A 22,018-nucleotide genomic window follows, 5' to 3' on the forward strand; every position below is an offset into this window, starting at 1 on the left:
GGGAAGAGATTTGCCAAAGCCACCAGACCCACGCCACCGCAACCACCTGCTCTGATATACACCAATGCACGGGCACCGATCCACACAGAGAGGGATGAGAGAGGGGGAGGGATTGAATGAGAGAATCAGAACTGAAAAAAGAAGAAAAAAAAAAAAAAAAAGGAGTTGAAGTATTAGCTAAAGCAAACAATGAAAAAAAAAATATTAATATTTTGTTTTACAATTGAGTTACAGTGCGATTCTACATTCAGAATTGTAGCACGATTGCAAATTTTTTTGCAATAGTCAGCTTTTACAAGTCCGGATAGTGTGGGAGTTTTGGACTTTTATGCTAAATTGAATCAACATATGACATATGTCATTCCCAATATGAATGCTCTAAATAGGCTGGGCTCGGTCACCACTACGAACCTTCAAGGACCTGCTATACAATCAAGTTAACTCCCCACCCTTTTTTTAGGCATATTATTAAGAAAAACTAGCAATGTCAGCTTGGATATGAAACATATATAGGAGAATTTTCTTCTTATATATATTTGTAATATGGTCGAGTGGTCAAAGTTGATGGTTAAAGTTGAGTTTTTTTATTATAATTTGTTAGCTTTTTTTGGAAAGTCGCAGTACATGAGTCAATTAACGAAATATTTATTTATTTTTGCTTCCAAGTACAGTAGGACCTAGGACCCATTAAATTCGTTATTAACAGTGCTCAAATGCACTTATTAACAAAAAAATTATTAAATATTTCATGTATTTCGTTAAACACTCTCCCTCCCACTATGGCACAAAAAACTCTCACTCTCTCAATATCTTAGATAAATAAACATACAAGCATGCAAAGATTTAATATTTAGGTCAATCTATGAAGTGAAAACTCTCTCTCATACAAAGTTTAATATACATAACTATTAACTTTATTGTTTTCAGAGGGATTCAAGCATTGGCGAGTAATATTGACACCTTTTGTTGTCTGTAATGACTGAAGTTTGAACCTCGTTTCTTCTCCTCTTCTCCTGTTTGCCTAGCCAAAGAAAAAAGGGAAAAGAAAGGAGATCATTTTGAGGGATTTAGAGAAATTATTGTTGACAATAATTGGATGATAAGGGTGAAATTATTGCGTTATCATTACTATACTACAATGACAGTTTTCAAACAAAATGGACAATTGATGGAGATATAAATTTTGTTTTTTTCCAAGAAGATAATATTATGGCAATGGGCAGCTGGGCATCAAGAGGGTGCCCAATATGGTCTCAATAACACCAAACAACTCACCTAGGTTCTACTCCTTAATTAAGACCCACTGTGCCGCGAGTTGCTTGACCGTCATTGCCTCTGCAATGCTCAACTTCACCTCCCTTATTTGAGCTTGAAATAAAGAAATGTGGATATAAATAATTAAATATTACATGCACAACTAAATATGTGTGAATGCCAACTGTCAGTACTTCCGACTATAGCAATAATATCTCTCTATAAGTTTATAAATAAAATAAAGATTATATATCTATACATAGTTTTAATCACATGACTTTTTTTATAAATTGCTACATAGTGAGTTTGAGAAATAACTCCAAATTTGTTTGTTTCTCAAAAAAAAAAAAAAAAAAAAACTCCAAATTTGTTTAGAGTTAAACTTTGTCCTAAATGAAAATTAGAATGATAGGACTTTCTGGGTTTTGGAAAACACAATGTACCCTTTATTACCATATTCTTCTCCTTTCTTCTTTATGTTTTTTGTTTTTTGTTTTTTTGTTTTTGTTTTTGTTTTATTTAATATTCCACTGGCTGAGCTCAAGTGCTCTTGATCATGTGAACTGTATAAAAAATAAAGTTTGTAACAGATTTTATTCTTTCTTTATTCTTTTTTTATTTTCATTTTTGTCATTTTTCTTCACCCTGAACTTGGTTTTTCTAATCGTTGCGTAAGGGTAGGTAATGGGCACATGAGCCCAAGAATCCAACCACAAGAATAGGCAGCGTATCTTCTTCAAGTTTCTCCAACCTGTTATATTCTATAACAATTCACAATTGATGTAGCTAGGAGACCAAACAGAGAAGAAAACCTCTGCCCTCAGATGACGTGACACGACAAATCACCTGGACTAGCCATGCAAATATTTTATACTCTTTTTTTTGTGGGGGGGTGGGGGGGTGGGCATAGACTCACTCCAAAAGCCTAAGAAAATAAATATAAGAGATTGCAACAAAAGGGAATGGAATTATAATTAATTTTATTGTAGTTTGATTCACAAATGGCAAATTATTTAATAATATATTTGTTTTTGCATGCAGCTCAAGCAGTTCTAGGTGGCAGATTGATTATGACAAAAATAATAACATGCTTAGATTTTGATTAGATCCCCTCCTACCTGACAAGAGATTCTTCGAAAACCATTATGACTATGTCATATGTTAACGAAGTTTATAAAATATTATTTAGATTGGGCGATATATCATTCTTATTGTGAACATATCGTATAATACATGTATAATTATTAATTATATATAATTACAAAATAATACTACTTTCTTAATCTAGACTTTTTCAAAGCTTATAAGGAAACTACATGTTTTCATAACTTATAAGGAAGCGTTACTATAAGAGGACAAAGCCACTGTAATAGGTGGTTGAACTGTTTTTACACCTAATTTCAAAGAGAGAAATGCCAAATTTTACACGAACTTTGTAAGAAAAGGTAAGGCAGATGCAGATGTCAATTTTCTAAGATGATGGCGTGTCAACTGTCAAGTGTCAAGCCATTCCCTTTGAATTTTGAAATGATGTGTGGAAATTAAGTTTGTATCAAAAAAAGTTAAATTGTCCGGACTCTGAACTATCCTAAATTTACGTGCCTTGATTTGGAGGTTCTCATTTCTCAATTATTGGTGAAGATATTCTCTGATCCAAATGTTTAATAGAAGCCCAAAAGCAAAAGAATTTTATCAGGTGAGTTTGATTTGTAGTTTTTTAAATTTGTAGTTTTTTAAAAAGTTTAGAGTTTTAAAATATGCGGTATGAAATTAGTTTTTTATTTTATTTTTAAATTGAGTATTTGGTAAAAGTTATTAAAAATGTTTTTTAAAAAAACGGAATATTTAGCTAGTACTTATAAAAGTGATGGTTTCAATTATAAATTAACAAAAATAACTATATATAAGATAGTTTATTTCATACTTAAATTAACTACTTAATATTTTCTCAAAAGAAAAAAAAAATCAACTACTTAATAATACTTACTAAAAAAACACTACTTAATAATAATAATAATAATTTATTGTTAACTAAAATTTGTTGTAAAAACATTTTAAAGATAGCATTACTCTAATATAATTTTTTGCTTTTCATAAGCTTATTTAAAAAAAAAATTGTTCATGCCCTTGCCCCACACCACATGTATAACCAACACAACCATGGTTTTTAAAAACGGGTACGGTGAAAGAACCAAAAAATGGATTGATTACTGGTTTTTTGGTCAGATTGAAGTTCGACCAATAGTCGAACCGGTGACATTATAAATAATTTAATTAATAATTTCAAAATAATAAAAATTAAAAAAATATATTTTAAGTTTTTTAACTAAGAATATTCAAGTTAAACATATATATATAAATTTTAAAAAATAATGCGAGTTTAGTTTTCGTATATTAAATTTAGGAAATAAAAGTAACAAAACCCAATGGTAATATTTTCAAAATTTCCAATGATTTGTTTTTAACAAATCTAGTGGAGCACTCTATAATGACTCCCAGAATCATCAAATTTTAATGAGAAGTGTCACGTTCCTAATATTTTTACAATACTTTCACAAAAAATTATATGTGGTAAGTTGTTACTGATGTTAATTTGAACACACCAATTAAATTATTATTTTTTCACTAGTATTAGCTAGTAACAATCCACCACTTAAGATTTATTGTGAAAATATTATAGTAGCATTTCTTAGTTTTTATTTCTTATTCTTTATTTTATTTTTCTCTTTATCTCTTTGTTGAGGGTCATTTGTGAGAATCCAGGTGGAAAGAAAGAAAGCCCAATAACAAGGGCAACAAAGAATTGACAAAGTAGACAGCAAAACCATTAGGCCCAAGCGGCAGGAATAATGGATCACAAGCCCAAGAAATAAACAAATGGGTTTTAAAGAGGCAAGTGGGCTCAAAGAAACCCGGAAATAGAGAAATAGCATCCTATGGGTAGTGTATGAGGTAGAAAAGCGAGAAAGGGCCGTCGTAGACCCAAAGTAAGGCAAACTAAGAAAGTAAGGGGTTTATGGCAGGCCTATAAACAAATGGATCTTAAAGAGGCAAGTGGGCTCAAAGAAGCCCGGAAAGAGAGAAATAGCATCCTATGAGCAGTGTATGAGGTAGAAAAGCGAGAAAGGGCCGTCGTAGGCTCAAAGTAAGACAAACTAAGAAAGTAAGGGGTTTATGGCAGGCCTATAAACCCCAAGGATGAGAATAAAGTTATTGGGCTAGGGAAGCCTAATGAGGTTAGTAAAAAGCGCATGGGAATGCAAAATTAGCAAAAGGGTTGAGGAAGCCCAAAAAAAGCAAACGGGCAAATGATGCCCAAGGGAAAGCCAAAAGAGACATAGAAGCCCATAAGTAAAAGCAAACCAGTGGCCATGCCAAGCCACTGAGATAAGGAATAAATGGCTGGCCTAAAAGAGGGCCAGCAGGATTAAGTTATTACAGCAGGAATAACAGAACGACATTGCAAGAAATAAGGGAAACTAAGGAATGGACCAAAGAAATGTAAGACCCATCATCAAATAAAGCCCAGCTCCTAAGAGGAGCGGGAAAACAAAAAGCAGCTCACACAAGAGGTCAAAAAACACGGACGGCAAGCCTCCAGACCACGGCAGACGAATGGGCAACAAGCAAGTTTTAGACACATATGGAATGAAGGCACGCGCAAGGCCCAAGCACCACCAGCCTGTACCCAGCTAATACAGAGCATGGTGAGGTCGGGGGGGGGGGGGGTTAGAGAATCAGATGGCATGGTTTAGTGGTGGGGAGAGGGGAAAAATCTATTTTGAAAGTTCCGGCTTAGGCTCTTTCGGGGAGGTGTCTTGCTAGGATGGCTTACTACCCAAAAGAAGCAAGCTGAGTTGGAACCATTAGGTGCATGCCATGAGGGATAGGGAGAGATAAATAACTCAGACCGTAGCAAGAAAGGGTGTCACGGCAGACTAGCAAACAAAATACTCTTCCTTGTCTGGCGATGGGAGGGCGACACACAGACGGAACAGTGATGGTCGGCCAGTACACCCAGACCAGACAAAGGGAGTTAAGGACTAAAATAGTAAAATCTGGTCACAGCAGGCATTATAAAATGGGGGTCTTACCGTGAACAGGGAAGGGGAGGAACAACGGGAACTTTGACTAAGGAATAGAAAACTTAAAAAGAAATAGCAAAAGAAAACGAGTGAGAAGAAAGAAAGGAATAGTGAGAATTAGAACGATGGGCATGCACTGGTAGATTGGTCTCTTCTCTCTCTCATGAAATCCAACTCTCTATGAAAACCTCGAGAGTATCTACGCAGAAAAATCACTCAGATTCGTTTTCCTCAGGGCGGTTAATCTCCATAGCAGGACTCTTTCCTAAGAGATTGACCGCATTGAGAAGGAACATTATTCCCTTTGTGGCTCTGCTCCTGCGGATTGGATTTTTGATCGATTTTCCCTAATATTCTGACTAACCCATGCATATTTACATTTGATGTCCTTTGTTATGCTTTTTCTCTTCCGTAAAAAAAAAAAAACAATTAGTAATGCTGTTGTAATTGATTTTAAGGGCTATTTGGTCAATTCCCTATTAAGTGGCTAGATATTTTCTGTTTATTTTATTATTATTATGTCTGCTTGCCACGATTTTTCTGAAACAGTTTCGCCTGCCATGAACACGTCCCTGGTAGACTTAACCTAGTTTGTGCACAAGCCGGACCAACTTCAACTGAAACTGGGCCGGTCCCAACTCTCTTATCCAGAAAACTTGGGTTTAGTGCAGCAGGAGGCAGCCCAATATTACTAGCACAGCCCACCCCCTTACACTCTTTTTCTTTCATCCACACGTTTATTTATATTTTTTTTCCTCTTTTTTTCTCCTCCACACACGTATTCTTTACCTTCTCTCAATCTTTACTTTTGATTTTTCTTTTTGCTTTTCTTCTCTACTAGACTACCATTTCTTCTCTATCTTCCAGAACATACCAAAAGCCGGTGTTTGGTACTATTGTTTAACCAAACAGTTTTCAGTATTTAAACAACATTATATATATATATCTCTACACATTTTTTCATCGATATGTATTTTCACAAAACAACAATAACATTACTAGAAATCTCTTACCAAACGAACCCTGCTCTCACTCTTTCTTTCTTTCTCTCTCTCACACACAATCACACACATACACACACACAAAAAGATCGCCAACTAATGATAGAGGCAAGAGAGACAACCTTTTAAATCGGGGTTCACGCATGCCTGTAGTCGGTCATTGACTGAAGATTGGATCAGAGTAGAGCAAATGAAAGGGAGATACTACATAAGGGAAATTTCGCTATATTCTGATTTTTTTTTTTTTTTGTCCTTAGCTGATTTATGAATTTGTTATAGACTTTTTTGGGTTTGGATTTGGAAATTTGTTATTGAATTGAACCTAGGCTAGATGCTATTTTTTTGTGGTCTTTGTAGCAATTAATTTATCAAAGGGTTGTGGGGTTGCAAATGGTGATCTGCCTTGATTTATCAAAGGATAAAATTGAGTTTTTAAGAAAACATAGTGGGCAATTTGGAAAATTGCCGGTGGCTTTCCAACGGTAATGTTAAAACGCAGCTGTGGTGTTTGCCAAAGCTCCTCAAACCTGTCCGCATGTTTTGACTCAATTCTTTGCATTTCAAAACGCAGCTTTTTTGAGAAAGCATGTTTTAAAACATTACCAAACGCCTAACTTTTACTTTTTGCTCTCAAAAAGCGCGTTTTGGCTCAAGAAAGTGAAAACAAACGCACACTAAAGCAAGATTACCCTTTTAGGTTTCAACTTATCCATGTTTACCTTTTAACTTTCAACATCAGAATCAAAGGAACAAAATTTATCCAAGCTAGTTTTGGTGTGACACCACACCATGCCCAAATCCAAATTAAGGTAAATTGTGATTTGAGGTCATGATTTCATGGTAAAAAGTGTGTGTATGATTGTGTGCAGTAATTGGCGTGAAATACACATTGCTCTTCAAATTATGGCCAAAAGAGTTCACCAAAAACAACCCAGAATTTTCAGGTTGTGGCAGGGTGTAGGACTAAGCTTATGCAAGACTAAAAGAATGTAGGACCTGGTAAATTGGGAGTCTCTTGATTAGGTCAGGTCTTTCTAGTTTCTAGGAACATTCCCCAATACTCAACTCAATAGCATGCAGCCAAGGAGCTGATTATTGGATAATCAGTTTGACCAACCGCCTTTGGGCACACGCATGAAGCTTCCTCTCCTATGGGTAGTGATTATTCAGAGAAATCCGGCATTAGCGGCAACATTTTCAACGTCAATTGGCTCCAATAACTGTTAAGAATAAGATTTGTATATAGCCAAGTTGCAGTAATAAAACCTTGGAGCATGTAAGCAATTGTTACTTGTGATGACATTAACAATAGACAAAACATTCAAAATGCACATTAGAATGACAAAAATAAAAGGTGGGAAAACAAAAATAATTTAAGCTAAAGCCTACCAAAAAAAAAAGTTGGCTAAAATGTAAAATGTATATTCTAAATTTGACTAAAATCTAACTTACTTTTCTTCAATTGAGTCTTCTAAATTTCAAATTTATTTAATTCGAATTTTTTGTCCAATTTTGTTAAAAAAATTGCTTTTAAGTATGTAATTAACTAATGAAAATAAAAATTGAAAAATATTCGTATATAAACATTTTATAAAACATTTTTATTAGTTTTATAGAATTTTTATATAAAAATAATATTTTTTTAAGGACAATATTTTAACAAAATTGGACAGAAGACCTAAGTTGAATAAATTTGAAACTTAAAGTACTCAATTGAACAAAAATAAAATTAGAGGACTGAAATGAATTTTAGTCAAATTTAAACAATGCACTCTACATTTTAGCATAAAAAGTTTGAGACACTTTGATGAATAGTAAAATATTACTTTTTATGGTAGGTTCCAGTTAGTTCAATTAGTAAAGTTTCTGATGATTGAATAAAAGATCTCAAATTCAATCATCTGTCTACACCAAATACTAATTGATATTTTTATTTGATGATGACGTTTAATGATATAGAGTTATCATAAAATTCTCTTCAACATTACTTTTCATGGAAAGGCAAGGTTATGGCAGTAATCTTCGTCCTCCTTATCCACAATATTCTTCTCATTCAAAGCCATCCCATCACAATGGTATTCATTTAGAGGAGACCTGATTATTTTTTTGGCTAACCAGAGGAGACCTGACTAGCTACAATCATGTTACGACAAATATATAATTTAATCAGGACATAACATGACATTTGGCTTTTATTTATATGTCCCACACATTACGGTGATAAATGTTACATAATTGATGACCGACTCGTGTATCCAAATTAAAAAGTTTATCAAAAATAAAAATCCAAACTAAAAAGTGAATAATAATTAGTCTCTTCACAAAGTGCGTGTATTTTAAATCATAATTGAAACTAGTTATAGTTTGAGTGTGTCCTAAATTTAATGGAATTTTTTTTCCTTTCAAATTTTTTATTTCGAGATATGAATTTTTTTAGAGTTTTTTTTTATAGATAATGTGTAAAATTGTTAGTAGGGATAAAGTTTGATGAATAATTTTAAAATTTTCAATTTATCTCTATAGCTTTAATTTTATATCATTGTAAAATAAGATATCAAATATATATATTTTTTAGTTATATACTTTAGATAGATAGATAGATAATATTTCTTTCTCAAAAAAATAAAGATAGATATATAATATTTCAAATTATCAAATTCTCCTATATGAATTCTCTTATTAGCCCATTTCAGTAGTTCATAAAGAGTAATTATAGAATACTTTTATTAGAGTACTATAAATGCATGTTTTTATATATATAATAGTATGTCTAACTAATTAAATTTATGGTGAAATTCATAATTCATGTGAAAGGGATAATACACATTTATAATACTTCAGAATATTCAATAATTTTTCGTTCTAAGATATTCCATGATCACAATCTATTCCATACAATTTTTGGAAAAAGTTAGTGGGTATTCTAAAAACATTAGTTTATGATATATTTTTAAAAATATTTTATGAAAAAAATAATAATTAATTTTTAACAATTTTCTATAAAAAAACAACCTTAAAACTTTCCTAAAATTATTTATTAACTATTGCTGCAAAATGACACTACTATTTTTGATACGGCAAAATCTGTAAAAGTTATTAACGATTGTCTAATCACATGTGAACAGTGGTAATCCATTAGCAAAAGTCAAGCAATTAGTCCTTTTTTCAGTCATTACAAAAAAAAAAAAGACTAATTATTACTAGTAGTATTATTTAAACATAATTAGGGTGTTTCTCAGTCATTGTAAAAAGACTAATTCAGCAAAAAGAAACACTCAAATTTCAAACCAATCAGCTACCGACACGTAACAAAAATTGTTCAACTTTTGTAGTGTAGTCAAGTCTGGCTAGCTCAACCTTAGCCCACTTTACCTCACTACCAAATTAAAAAAATTAATTAAATAAAAATAGTATATATAAATTGCTGTGAAGAAAATCCTGTAATAATTTGTGTATATATAAAAAAAAATTGAATTCAATTTTCGAGACTGCAAGGTCTGAAAGCGCTTTTAACCTGCGCACTCTGTCTCTGCTTATCGTGCGCACACCTTTTTCGGATTCGGAACTCAGATCTTGAAGCTCGCTGCGAATCGCAACACTGATTCAAGCAACAGTGAGCTCTTCGTGTTTCTATACTATCGTTTCTCCGATTTCCAGGTACGGATCGGTCTCTGTAGCTCTTCGAATTTTTCAATTACTGTTGGCTTTCGTAAAACTCGTACCAGTTCTCGCTTTATGAATCAAATTTGGCTTTGAATTCGTAGATGATGAAGTTTCTGAGTAAGAAATGAAGTGTTTAGTTCTATTATCTGAACCTGTGATTGATCTATGTTCTTTTTAGTATAACTATTTTCGCTGTATATATATATATATTTTTTTTTTTTTTTTACTTTTTTTTTTTTTGGTTGTGATTGGTTTTGATCCGCTGAATCTGTGTTCATGTTAGAATATATGGTGCAAAGTGAGGTTGTTTGAACTTGAATAATGATATGCAAAAAAATTGAGACTGAATTTGTGGAATTTTGAGGTATCTTACTGTGATGAACTAATAGGAATGAGAATTTGAATCAAATCTCATTTGTGCAAAGTTTGTGTTACTCAGAATTGCCGTGCCGAGAATTGAATGCGTGCAATATTTGGGCTTTGGTTGCAGGGAAGTTTGTTTTAGGGTTCGTTTATGAGTTTGCGTAAAGCAAACATTGCTCTGATACCTACTTGTACTACTTGATATCTCTAGCGGTTTATGTGTCAATTTGGCTACTAAGGTGGTATTGCAAATTGCAATTATATCTAGGGTTGGAAATGTTGTGTTGAAATTTTGAGTAGTTATTTGCGTGCACTTAGATAAGAGTTAATGGGATTGTTTGTTATATGATAGACAATAAGGTATTTATGAAATTAGTTTTGTCATTATTGGGTTTGGAGTAGCATGATTTGAGTAGGAATGCCAAGGTTGTAGCCAGTTAGATTGTAACATGGGTGTAACTAGAAGGCTTAATTCAATAGCTAGAATTTAGAGACTTAGGTTGGCTACTGATATTTCTGGACTTTTCATTTAGCTTCACATAGGTTCATATTGTTCATGTATTGTCATTGCCATAGGCCACATTATTCTTGGTCTTCTTCTTGTGCGTGATAATCTGTCTCATACAGAAAGCCATATGTAGTAGGGATATGGAGAATCTATGACTTGAACTGAGGACTGACCTCAAAAATGAAGGAAGCAAAATGAGGAAAATTTAGATTGCTTTTTCCCCATTATTTTACTTCAAGCCAATCCTTTTAGTGGAAGAAGGAAAATGTATCATGATTCTGATTATGGAATATAGTTGCATGTTGCTTGTGTGTCTATGGTAATACATTCGCATTTATTGAACCATGACAACAACTCTTTGCATTTTCTTTTAATAGATTGATGGTATATTGATCCTTTAAACTGCACTATTAAACATTTATTTTTGAAATGGTTCTTTTGAACGATGATCAACTTCTCATAAAGCACTTCAGCTAGTCTGTTCTATATTTTCAACTCCTGTAAATTTCATGCATAAAAGTTGGAGTTGCTGCTTTGTTCATTTAGTCTGATATTTTTTGATCAGAGAGGAGTATTCTTTAGGCAAAGAATCATGAGCTGCTTCGGTTGTTGTGACGATGATGATTTTCACAAAGCTGCTGACACTGGGGGTCAATATGCGGTGAAAAGTTCAGCAGGTAATTTTGTCATCCTAGCTAGAGTTGTTGCATCAAGAATGAATTAATTCAAGCAACTATGTACTTAATCACTAAGAAACACTTGAATCAAAGGAGTTTAAAAAATGTACCTTGGAGACTTGAGAATTTAAGCTGTATGGTTTATGGTGCTTAATGCCATTTACACTTCACAGACATACACACATGGTTCTCATATACTAACTTTTAATTGTTTCTTTTTCTTTTGATATTTTATTTTTATATTCTTTTTATGTGTTCATTCAGTTACTGATTTCGTTAGTGTAATCTGGATTGGCCTGCAGGAAATGATGGAGGTTATCATGCATCAGAAACCGCACCTAAGGGTGCACAAGCTGTGAAAGTTCAGCCCATTGAAGTTCCTGCTATACTAGTGGACGAACTAAAGGAAGTTACAGAAAACTTTGGGACAAATGCTTTGATTGGAGAGGGATCATATGGAAGGGTATATTATGGGATTCTTAAAAGTGGGCAGGCTGCAGCCATCAAGAAGTTAGATGCCAGCAAACAACCTGACGATGAATTTTTAGCCCAGGTTTAGAGGACAACTGTAACTTTGCTATCTTTGCTATGTCAATGGGATAAGTTAAGCTTTATATTTTTATTAATGGTTGACTTTACAGGTTTCTATGGTATCAAGGCTGAAGCATGACAATTTTGTTCAATTACTTGGTTACTGTATTGATGGAAATTCCCGTATTCTGGCCTATGAGTTTGCGTCTAATGGATCCCTTCATGATATTCTACACGGTATGTAGGTATTTTATTTGCCAGTCTACATGGTATAGAAGATCAAAGATCAAATTGCAACTGTAAAGGTTGAAGGCATAATAAATTTTTTTTATGTTTTTGCTGCATTTTCTTGGTTCATTTATATGCTGAAGTAAGAAAGTTTCATATGCAACTTTTCAATTTATAGTTTAGATTCATTTTTCTGCCATATCACAGTTTCTGAGTAGTGTTAGTGTTCTATTTATCATTTATTTATGCAGGGAGGAAGGGAGTTAAAGGAGCACAACCTGGTCCTGTTCTTTCATGGGCACAACGAGTAAAAATTGCTGTAGGGGCCGCAAAAGGGCTTGAGTACTTGCATGAAATGGCTAGTCCTCACATCATCCATCGTGACATCAAGTCCAGCAATGTACTAATCTTTGATGATGATGTTGCTAAGATTGCAGACTTTGATTTATCAAATCAAGCTCCTGATATGGCTGCGCGTCTTCATTCCACTCGTGTTCTTGGAACCTTTGGTTATCATGCACCTGAGTAAGCAATTTGTGGACATTTGCAATCATATATGTTTTATTGAATAGCCCATCATTTGTTGTATGAACTGTGATATATAATCATGAAGGAAATTAATGCACTTAACTACGTATGAAATTGTCTAACAAAGATTTCGTTGAACAACCATGATAGGCATCTCCTTTTGTAACTCAAATAGTGCTCCTTTTGGTTGCTTAGTTATTTTGTGATGACAAATGAAAACTTGGCATTTTCTCCAAGGCTAACCCAACTTCAAAAGGGTTGCAAGTCTTTTACATCCTTATTAAACTAAGCATCAGCTTGGGCTGCAAATGATTCTATATTTATAACTTGATGTGAGACTGCATTCCTTGAGCACCATACACTTTTTTTCATTCTGTACTTATGTTTGGCAGATATGCAATGACTGGACAGTTGAATGCCAAGAGTGATGTGTACAGCTTTGGTGTTGTCCTGCTTGAACTTCTGACAGGGCGAAAACCTGTTGATCATACATTACCACGTGGACAGCAGAGTTTAGTTACATGGGTACTAAATTGTCCTACTCTTTTCTTATATCTAGCACATCCACTTTGTTTTTAATAATTTTCAACATAAAAATATGTTCCACGCACCCAAGCTGATTACAGTAAGGTTTTGAAATGTGTTAGGCTACCCCAAAACTTAGTGAAGACAAGGTTAGGCAGTGTGTTGATACAAGACTTAATTCAGAATACCCACCTAAGGCCGTTGCAAAGGTATTTACTTCGGCTTATTTTTTATTGTTGCATTCCTCCTTTGTTTTTTGTTTTTGTTAATAATCGATTTGTACCACATTTCTGATTTGGTAGTATTCCTGATTAACAATGCACAAAACATGTCAAACATGCAGCCTCAGAACATAAATTATGCAGGTGGTTAGATATAACTCATATGAGTGTAATATTTTTATCCTTTCCATTCCTTTGATGAAGAGAGATAGGTGGTTGTCGGAATATGTGTCAAGGACAATTACAGAGTCTTTGCCCAAAAATAATTTATACTTTACAGACAGACAATGCTCAATTAAAAAAAAAAAAAAACAAAAAAGGGAAAAAAGAAAAACCCAAAAGAATACAATGGCTTAGATTTAGGTACTGCCCAGAAATGGAAAGCATTGTTATAAACCTTCAATGCACACTTGGCCTACCTTTATTAGAACTAAGGCTAATTAGGCCTTAAAAGATCTGTTGCATCAAGCCCTTTCATGGCTGCAAAACATCTAATTTTGTTAACCCTTCATCTGTCTGAATTACAGATGGCTGCTGTTGCTGCCTTGTGTGTGCAATATGAAGCTGACTTCCGCCCAAACATGAGCATTGTAGTTAAAGCCCTACAGCCGCTGTTACATGCCCGGCCTGGACCTGCCGGTGAAGCACATAACTAGTGCTTCTGTCTCTCTCTGCCTGTGAGTGTGCGCATGTGTGCACGCATGCGAGCATGCATATATATAACAAAAGGATTGTTTCAGAGAGTGGTGGTAAACTGTTTGATCAAGGTTCCATGTGCTTCCGTTATTTACACACTGTTTATTTGTTCATAGTTTGTGGGGCTGCTTTTTTCTCGTCTGGAATTATCCTAATTTTTTTTTTCCCTTCCCCCAAAAATGGTTGCCATCTTTAAACTGATGTGTAGCTTACCCCTGTTTGTGATCCCCCCTTCCCCATAATAGTGGGGTCCCTAAAAGTGTACCCAAGTAGTTTTCGCTCTAGAACAAAGCAAGAGGAAAAGGAAAAAACCTAGATGCACTCTAGCAAAACATTGTAGTATTGTACCTCAAGTCGGCTTGGGTGAGACATTGTGCATCTCCATTAATTGGCATATACTTCAGAAATGAAATGTTATAAATATTCTTTTTTTTCGTCTCATTTTGTCATCTATCAAAGGTAAATTGATGAACTTACTCTTAAACTACAACATGGTGATTCAATGAAGAATGTCAAAGAAAACAAACACTGAAATTATAAGTCAAGATGTGATTGTTATAAGAAGTAAAATGCACATGGCTGTCACATAACAACTTACAGAAGATCAAGAAGCCTACTTTGATGCCCTCAAACTAGTATTCCAAATGAAAGCTGCTCTTTGATAGCTTTCTTATGCTCCCGGAGCTGAGTATCTTATGTATTGCCGAACAAGATAAGCCGGGAGATGAATAATTGTATCAGGGCTGTCAACTGCCTGTTAAGGGTTTCTTTGTTTTAGTTTAAAATGTCAGTTTATTTATTTTACTGTCAACTTATGTATAATTTTTCTTTTCATTTTTATTATTATTTTTTTTAAAAAAAAACTCGTTTCTTGCAATTACTTTTATGCATATTTCTTAAATGAAATTAACCAATAAAAATAAGATCATTAGCCGTTTATAATCAGTTTAGCATTCTCAAAAGGCATTTTAACCTATATAAAAATTGATAAAAGAAATGAAATCGTAACATAAGTAAAGAAGAAAATTTTGCTTAAGTAGTACAAACTACAAAGTATAAGAATTATTCACCTATGACCTATTCATATTCTTAAATTCCAGGAAGTAGAAAAAGATGTTTACAGAATGGGTGATTTATGTATGTTAACAATAAGATACTTAAGGAGCGGCTATGTGACCCTACTGACATTTTTTTTTCCCCTCATATGTTAGATCCAGCATTCAGGAGTCGAATCCCCTCAACTTTTATTTAATTAAAAATTTAAAAAAATAATAAAATAAGGATCTAATGGCCTTTAGGAGAAGTAGTCTACATCCAACAGATGATCTCTTTGTACTTTTTTTTTTTTAATTATATATATATATATACATATTTTTTTCAGTCTTTTATTTTTTTATTTGTTGTCAATTTAATCATTTCGTCTATTTCTATTAATGGATATTAAGTGCCAAAAAATATATATAATTTTAGTATTTTTTTTTTAGTTTCTTAAAAGAGAAAAACCCCAAAAAAAAAAAAATTAAATACTTTTCTTTAAAAAAATTTAAAAATATACTAGTACATGTTTTCATCCAATTTAGGGAAACCCATTTAACATAGAGACTTTTTTTTTTTTTTTTATTAAAAAATTCTAATGCAAACTTTTTATGCACAAATTTGTTTTAAAAATTATTACTACTTGAATGCAAAAATCAAAAACCAAAAACCAATCTAGATTATCAATCTCAATCTCTAATTACTCCATTCGTCTCAAATTATTCGTCATATTTAAAAAATCTAACTTTTTACGAGTACGTCATTTATTATTTTTCCAAAATTACCCTTAAACAAAGTTATAGAAAATTTTAATTTTTTAAATTAAAAAAAGTAGTTATTAGAAATTTGAAATAAGAAATTATCGGTTGGAATAAACCTCTTTTGGATCATTTTTTTTTAACAAACTAAGTGACGTGATTAGAAGGGCTTATAGACTCCTACAACAATTAAATGAATGTTTTACTAATATGGCGTTTGGTACAGGGGAATCCATATTAGTCTTGGCATCTAGATTCCTAAGAATGTGATTCCTTGCAATCTAGATGTCTAAGAATGTAGTTATTTCTATGTTTGGTTTCATTGGGAATCTCTTAAGATTCTTAGGAATATGAGATTATAATGTTTGGTTTATTCTTAGGAATCTTAAATGAATTATTTATTTTTCTCATTTTATCCTTATATTTGAATGTGAACTACCAAGTCCTTCAAAAAAATTTCCTCTAAATAAATAATGAAAAACAAAATATAAACTATTAATTATGACAAATTCATTAAAACTATAGCCTAACATTTTAAAATGACAAGTATAATACAAAAATAATTGTTTAAATTCTCAAAGGCCTTATTTTTAATACTAATTTTTAAAAGAGTTTAATCCATAACAAAACAACCTAACAACGTTTGGGTCTATAAGACAAGAGAAAAGATATTGATGATTTATTTTATATTTTATCTTAATTGCTTAAATGATAAGGAAAAAATGGTTAAAATTGTCAATTTATAAAAAAATACAATTTCCTTTAAGCTTGGGAATCTGGATACCCACCTGTTTAAAAGGGAATCCGCATTCTTACTGGGAGGGGTTGGGGAATCCATATTCCTCTGGTATCTGATTCCCTAGCATGATTTGCAACCAAACATGGGAATCTTAAAACATTACCCCGTACCAAACGCCACATTAGTGTTTGGGTTTTTTTTTTCAACAAATAAAATAAAATCAAACCTAAAAAACATACTCCTAATTCAATACAAACACTATTGGCTTTGCTTTCAAATTCAAACTTATTGTTTAAATGATATCTAAAAATAAAAATACTCCTAGCTACTATAATGCATCTATTGGGAATTTTTTCCCCCCTTTTTAAATGCTCCCAAAATAAAGTAGGGCATAATAGAAAATTTTGTAAACTAGTGACTTCTAATTTTAGAAATATGACAATATTTTGAGATATCCCAAAATAGAATACATGACCAACAATTTGGAATATAGTACTATTTAAGTATTTATCTGTCATTGACTATTAAGACACTCCCTTATGTTGTTAAGGGAGCGTTTGGCTCCATGTAAATGAATTTTCGAGTGTAAAATAATTTCAAGGGAAAATAATTTCCGGTAAGGAAAATGCTTTCAGTCTGTTTGGTTGCACCATGGATGATAGGGTAGAAAACGATTTCTAGTGTTTGGCTACTACGAAAATAGTTTTACTATATTCATTTTTCCATGTTTGGTTTGTTCAAAAATTTCACGGAAAATATGAAATGAAAAGCAAAGAAACACCTGCATCCCTGTAACAACACAAAAATAAAGTACTCATCCACTTCAACATCAACAAAGAGCATCCGAATAGTTTCATAATATCAAAATGCACATAATGTACTTTCACCATTGGCATTACACCTCCATGGTCTACAAAAATGATACTTTCACGTGGTATCTGAATAGTACACATGTGCCTTACATTTTTACACTAAACATACGTAACTTAGGCAATTGTATCATCCCAAGCATACAAAAGACTACGTCTTACAGTCAAGGTACGTAACTGTTATCCCTTAGAGCATAACAATTCACAAAATATACGTACCATCATCGTATGTCCAAGGTTAGAAGTACATACATAACCGCCTTACAGAGAATACAATACTATCACATATATAATACAATCAGAGGTGAATACTAGTACTACAACATATTACCAAATCCTTAACTACCATCACAGTCAACACCAAACAGTTAAGTCAGAGTCGAGTAAAAAAATAACTATCCATCCAAAGCTTCCTCAACTTAGCATTCTTGGCCATAAATCCCTTAACTGCCTTCTTATTTTCACACAGATGGTCAAAGGTAGCAAGCATATCTTCACTATACCCATCTGACGCCATAGCTATCACCTCAGAGTAAAGACTGGTGTAATCAACAGGCCCCCAGTTGATTTCTTACAAGGCCACAACAATTTCCTTAAGCTGATCAAACAGATTAGTCAGAACACTATCATCACTGGGAGGTGGATGGACTCTTTTGCGGGACTTTGAAATTGTGGACCCCATGGTAGATGATTCGACCGCATTCTTCCCCTTCTCCCCCTTATCTACCACACCCTCCTCGCCATTGTCGGCCACAATCTCAATGTCATCACCATTCTCTTGCTGTGTGTCAAGATCAGCATATGACTTAGGAAAGCTGCTTGTGGCCATATCCTTACCCACTACAATGGCCAACTCATCATACATCTCTATCCTCTTGTTCAAAAACTCGGCATGCTTACGATGCGCCTGTAAGAGAGAATAGCAAACATGTATAATATAATTCAATATTCACTTCAATAATCAGAATTGACTCATAAGATGCCATATTACTCCATAACCTCAATATTTACTAACATAACTCAGTACACATTGCAAGAGCATCAAAACATGACTATATTAGCAAAATATTGTTGGAAGTCATACCATAACTTCCTCCTCATAGGTCTTGGCATCGCGTGTGATCATCTTGAGGTTGTTGTCCCATCCAAATCCACTCTTCTTTCAAAGAGTCTGGATGGTACTCCACATAGTCCTTAACGTACGCAACTAATTCTCCATAAATGAAGGGTAGCACTCCACCCCAAACTTAGCATATATGGTCTAGGCTACAGTGGCAAAAGAGCCTACCTTAAAAGTGTTCGAGGGCTTGTTGCCCTATATAGCCTCTTTGGCAAGTAGGGTAAGTATGGTTGTGCGCATTGGAGGTAACCACTTGAACTGCTTAGAGCCCACCTTCTCCTTCTCTTTCGACATTGCTACATATAAAAATGGTATAGTGAGAGTAACATTTAATAATTACTGTGCATATGAATAACAAAACAAACACGCATTAACATTAATGAACCTACAGATGTGCACAACAAATAAAACAACTATTGGAAATAACAATGTAATACTGAAAATAATAATTATCCTTACACCACCACAAGTCTACACAATAAATAGTTATAATTCATATCAGTGTCATCAATCATAAAAAAAAAACATTACATATTACAACTATAGAACTCTGAATCATACGTATTTATTAAAGTACTACTCTCTACTCCTGGTATAGTCAGACCACATGGCTTGGCACATCTCATTTTTCTTATCATTTCACACTCTACTTTCTTCAGTGGAGTCTCGATGTGAACGTGTTTCTGGTTCTCCACCGCTAGACTCTACTTGGTTTATTGCAGCTTCCATAATATGGTCAGTAGGACCAACCCCCACAATGTTATTATGAATCACACAACATGCTAACACTACTTCCACTTGGGTTTTAAAAGACCAAAATGGTTTTGCATCCAAGACTCGAAAACGTTTCTTCAATACTCCAAACCCTTGCTCAATGGTAGTTCTCAAGGATGAGTGATGGAGGTTGAACAATTCACATTCATTCTCAAGAGGACAATCACTAAACTCTTTCAAGTGATATCGAACACTCTGATAAGGTGACAAAATTCCATTTTTATTACCATATCTAGCATCACCAAGATAATATTTACCTACATATATTGCAAAATAAATCGAAATCACTATTATTCTTTAGTAAAATGAACAAAATTTATTAAAAAAAAACCCAAAAGGTGAAGTAATCCTATAATACTTTCAGGAATTGAAAATCCCCCTAGCCTAGGGAATGCATCATTTAACACACGCGAATCATGTGCATTGCCTTCCCATCCAGCCAATACATAAGTGAACTTCAAGTCAAAACTAATGACAGCTAACATATTTTGAGTGGTTCCATCTTTGCGACCACGAAACCTTCCTTGTATTTCAGGTGGAACAAATGCACGAACATGAGTGCCATCTATTGCTCTAACATAATCCTAATTTTTGACAGATGTAATGGTTTAAAAAATACAGAAAATCTTCACAATTACAAAAATACATAAAAGCTCCAATATTTACCTTCAAATATGGGTAGAACCTTCTGCTATCCCTTATCTCTCGGGGTTTATCTTCGTTAGGTAGTCTTATTAGAGCTCTATATAATTTCATAATTCCCCTAAGGATGACCCTAAAATATCTATGAACAGTCTCAGTCGTTCTATGGAACCGACTATCAATTACATGAAACCTCACATTATGACCAATTATGTGTAAGAAAATTAGCACTTGCTCCCTAACGAACACATTCACAGTCGGCCGTATGTGCTCCCCCTAAGTGAGGATGTCACATAACTAGTGGAAAGCTATAGGTTTCATCCTAATTTTACTTACACAATATCTTTCACTTCCATGCAAAATACTATTTATCTAATGCTCTCTTTCAAGTACATAATTAACATAAGGTGCCCTACATAGTCGATTACGCTGCAATTTCCTTAACAATGCAACCCCCATAAGAAGAACAGATGCAACTGAGGCAAGAATTGCTGCTTTGGTTTTTTTCTTCATCTAAAAAATAGCAAACACTGCTATAAGATGTACATAGACAAGCATGCTATTTAGACATTACACAGTGTATACAATGACACAATGACAAAATAGCAAGCACACCCTGTCAACCAACACAACAACCTAATATCTAACACAATCAGTATATACAGCCATGCAATGTGTTTTGTTAAACCATCCACATTCACAAGAACAATGCTAAATTATGCACATTTATTTATACAAATAAATATATAAGTAAATATATATATATATATATATCTCTCTCTCTCTCTCGGATTTGGTATAGGGATGAGGAGTGGTGGGTTCATCGGAGTTGGGCTTTGAGTGGGAAATTTCAAGGATGGGTTCGTCGGAGTGGAACAGATAGGGTGTGGTGGGTTTGAGGAATGGGTTTTCGGAAATTTCAGGGATGAGTGTGGTGGGATGCTTAAATCGGTGTGAGTAGCTGCATTGGGTAGATCCGATTTAGGCATTGCTCAATCTGGTCTTGCTTGGTCGGAGTTGGGTACTGAGCAAGACAGAGGGGACGACAACGAGGATGGGTTTGAACAAGATGGATTTGAGCAAGAAAAGAAAGGAAGGAAGAGGAACAGAGCACTCACCGTCATGTGGAGAGGACAAGGACGGGGATTTGACTGGCGAGGATGTGCTTGGGTTGTCTTTAGGTGGAGTGTCTGAGGCTATGCTTGAGCTCTCTCTCACTCTCTCTCTTTGGGTGTGTAGTCCGGAAATAGAGTGAAGGTAAAATAATTGTGAAAAAGATTTTATGGGTTAGCTGGGAGTATTTTACAGTCAAGGGAAAATGAAATTTAGTTTGACCTTATTTGCATATGCCCCAAACACGCATGATAGTGTAAAATAATTTCCCAATTCTATTCTCCACCGAAAAAAACGCACCCTAAGATAAGCTGAACTTTTAAACAGTAGTATTAAAGGTTCCCTTGTACTTAAGAAAAATTAGATTTTGTACTTAGAAAAATTAGATCTTTTAAGGGAAGAGTTAACGAATGCCCTTCGGGCATTAATTTATGAATTATTTTTAAAAACTTCTTATGGGAAAGAAATAATTAATTTTTTAACGACTTTTTATATTTTTCATAAAAGTGATATCAAAATTTTCCTAAAATGATTTATTAATAATTGACCTAAAGACACCTGTTAATATGATATTTAGTTCTATACAACACTTGAACGTGGTTTTTGTATTTTATCCTCTCCCCGTAAAAAAAAACAACCTATTAGTGAGGGTTTGCCTCAAAATTAAAAAGTAAGCTTATTTTACTAT

At 33.7% G+C, this 22,018-nt stretch overlaps 1 protein-coding gene across 1 annotated transcript; it reads left to right on the forward strand.

Moving 5' to 3' along the window:
• The first annotated feature begins 9,789 nt into the window (after window positions 1-9,789).
• LOC115971553 (pto-interacting protein 1-like) lies at window positions 9,790-14,719 on the forward strand. The gene is made up of 8 exons (XM_031091543.1): window positions 9,790-9,997; window positions 11,440-11,551; window positions 11,854-12,104; window positions 12,193-12,319; window positions 12,562-12,835; window positions 13,231-13,363; window positions 13,486-13,572; window positions 14,112-14,719. Exons 2-8 carry the CDS (start codon window positions 11,467-11,469, stop codon window positions 14,238-14,240), a joined length of 1,086 nt encoding a protein of 361 aa, XP_030947403.1. The 5' UTR covers window positions 9,790-9,997; window positions 11,440-11,466; the 3' UTR covers window positions 14,241-14,719.
• The last annotated feature ends 7,299 nt before the right edge of the window (window positions 14,720-22,018 follow it).

The sequence above is a fragment of the Quercus lobata genome, chromosome 12, assembly GCF_001633185.2.
Source record: "Quercus lobata isolate SW786 chromosome 12, ValleyOak3.0 Primary Assembly, whole genome shotgun sequence".
Classification (NCBI taxonomy): Eukaryota; Viridiplantae; Streptophyta; class Magnoliopsida; order Fagales; family Fagaceae; genus Quercus; species Quercus lobata.

Bases quoted from the DNA above. Each gene is read 5' to 3' on its own strand.
- LOC115971553 (XM_031091543.1), top strand. From the start codon at position 11,467: ATGAGCTGCTTCGGTTGTTGTGACGATGATGATTTTCACAAAGCTGCT. The intron at 11,552-11,853 runs GTAATTTTGTCA...ATTGGCCTGCAG, and splicing joins TGCGGTGAAAAGTTCAGCAG to GAAATGATGGAGGTTATCAT. The intron at 12,105-12,192 runs GTTTAGAGGACA...TTGACTTTACAG, and splicing joins ACGATGAATTTTTAGCCCAG to GTTTCTATGGTATCAAGGCT.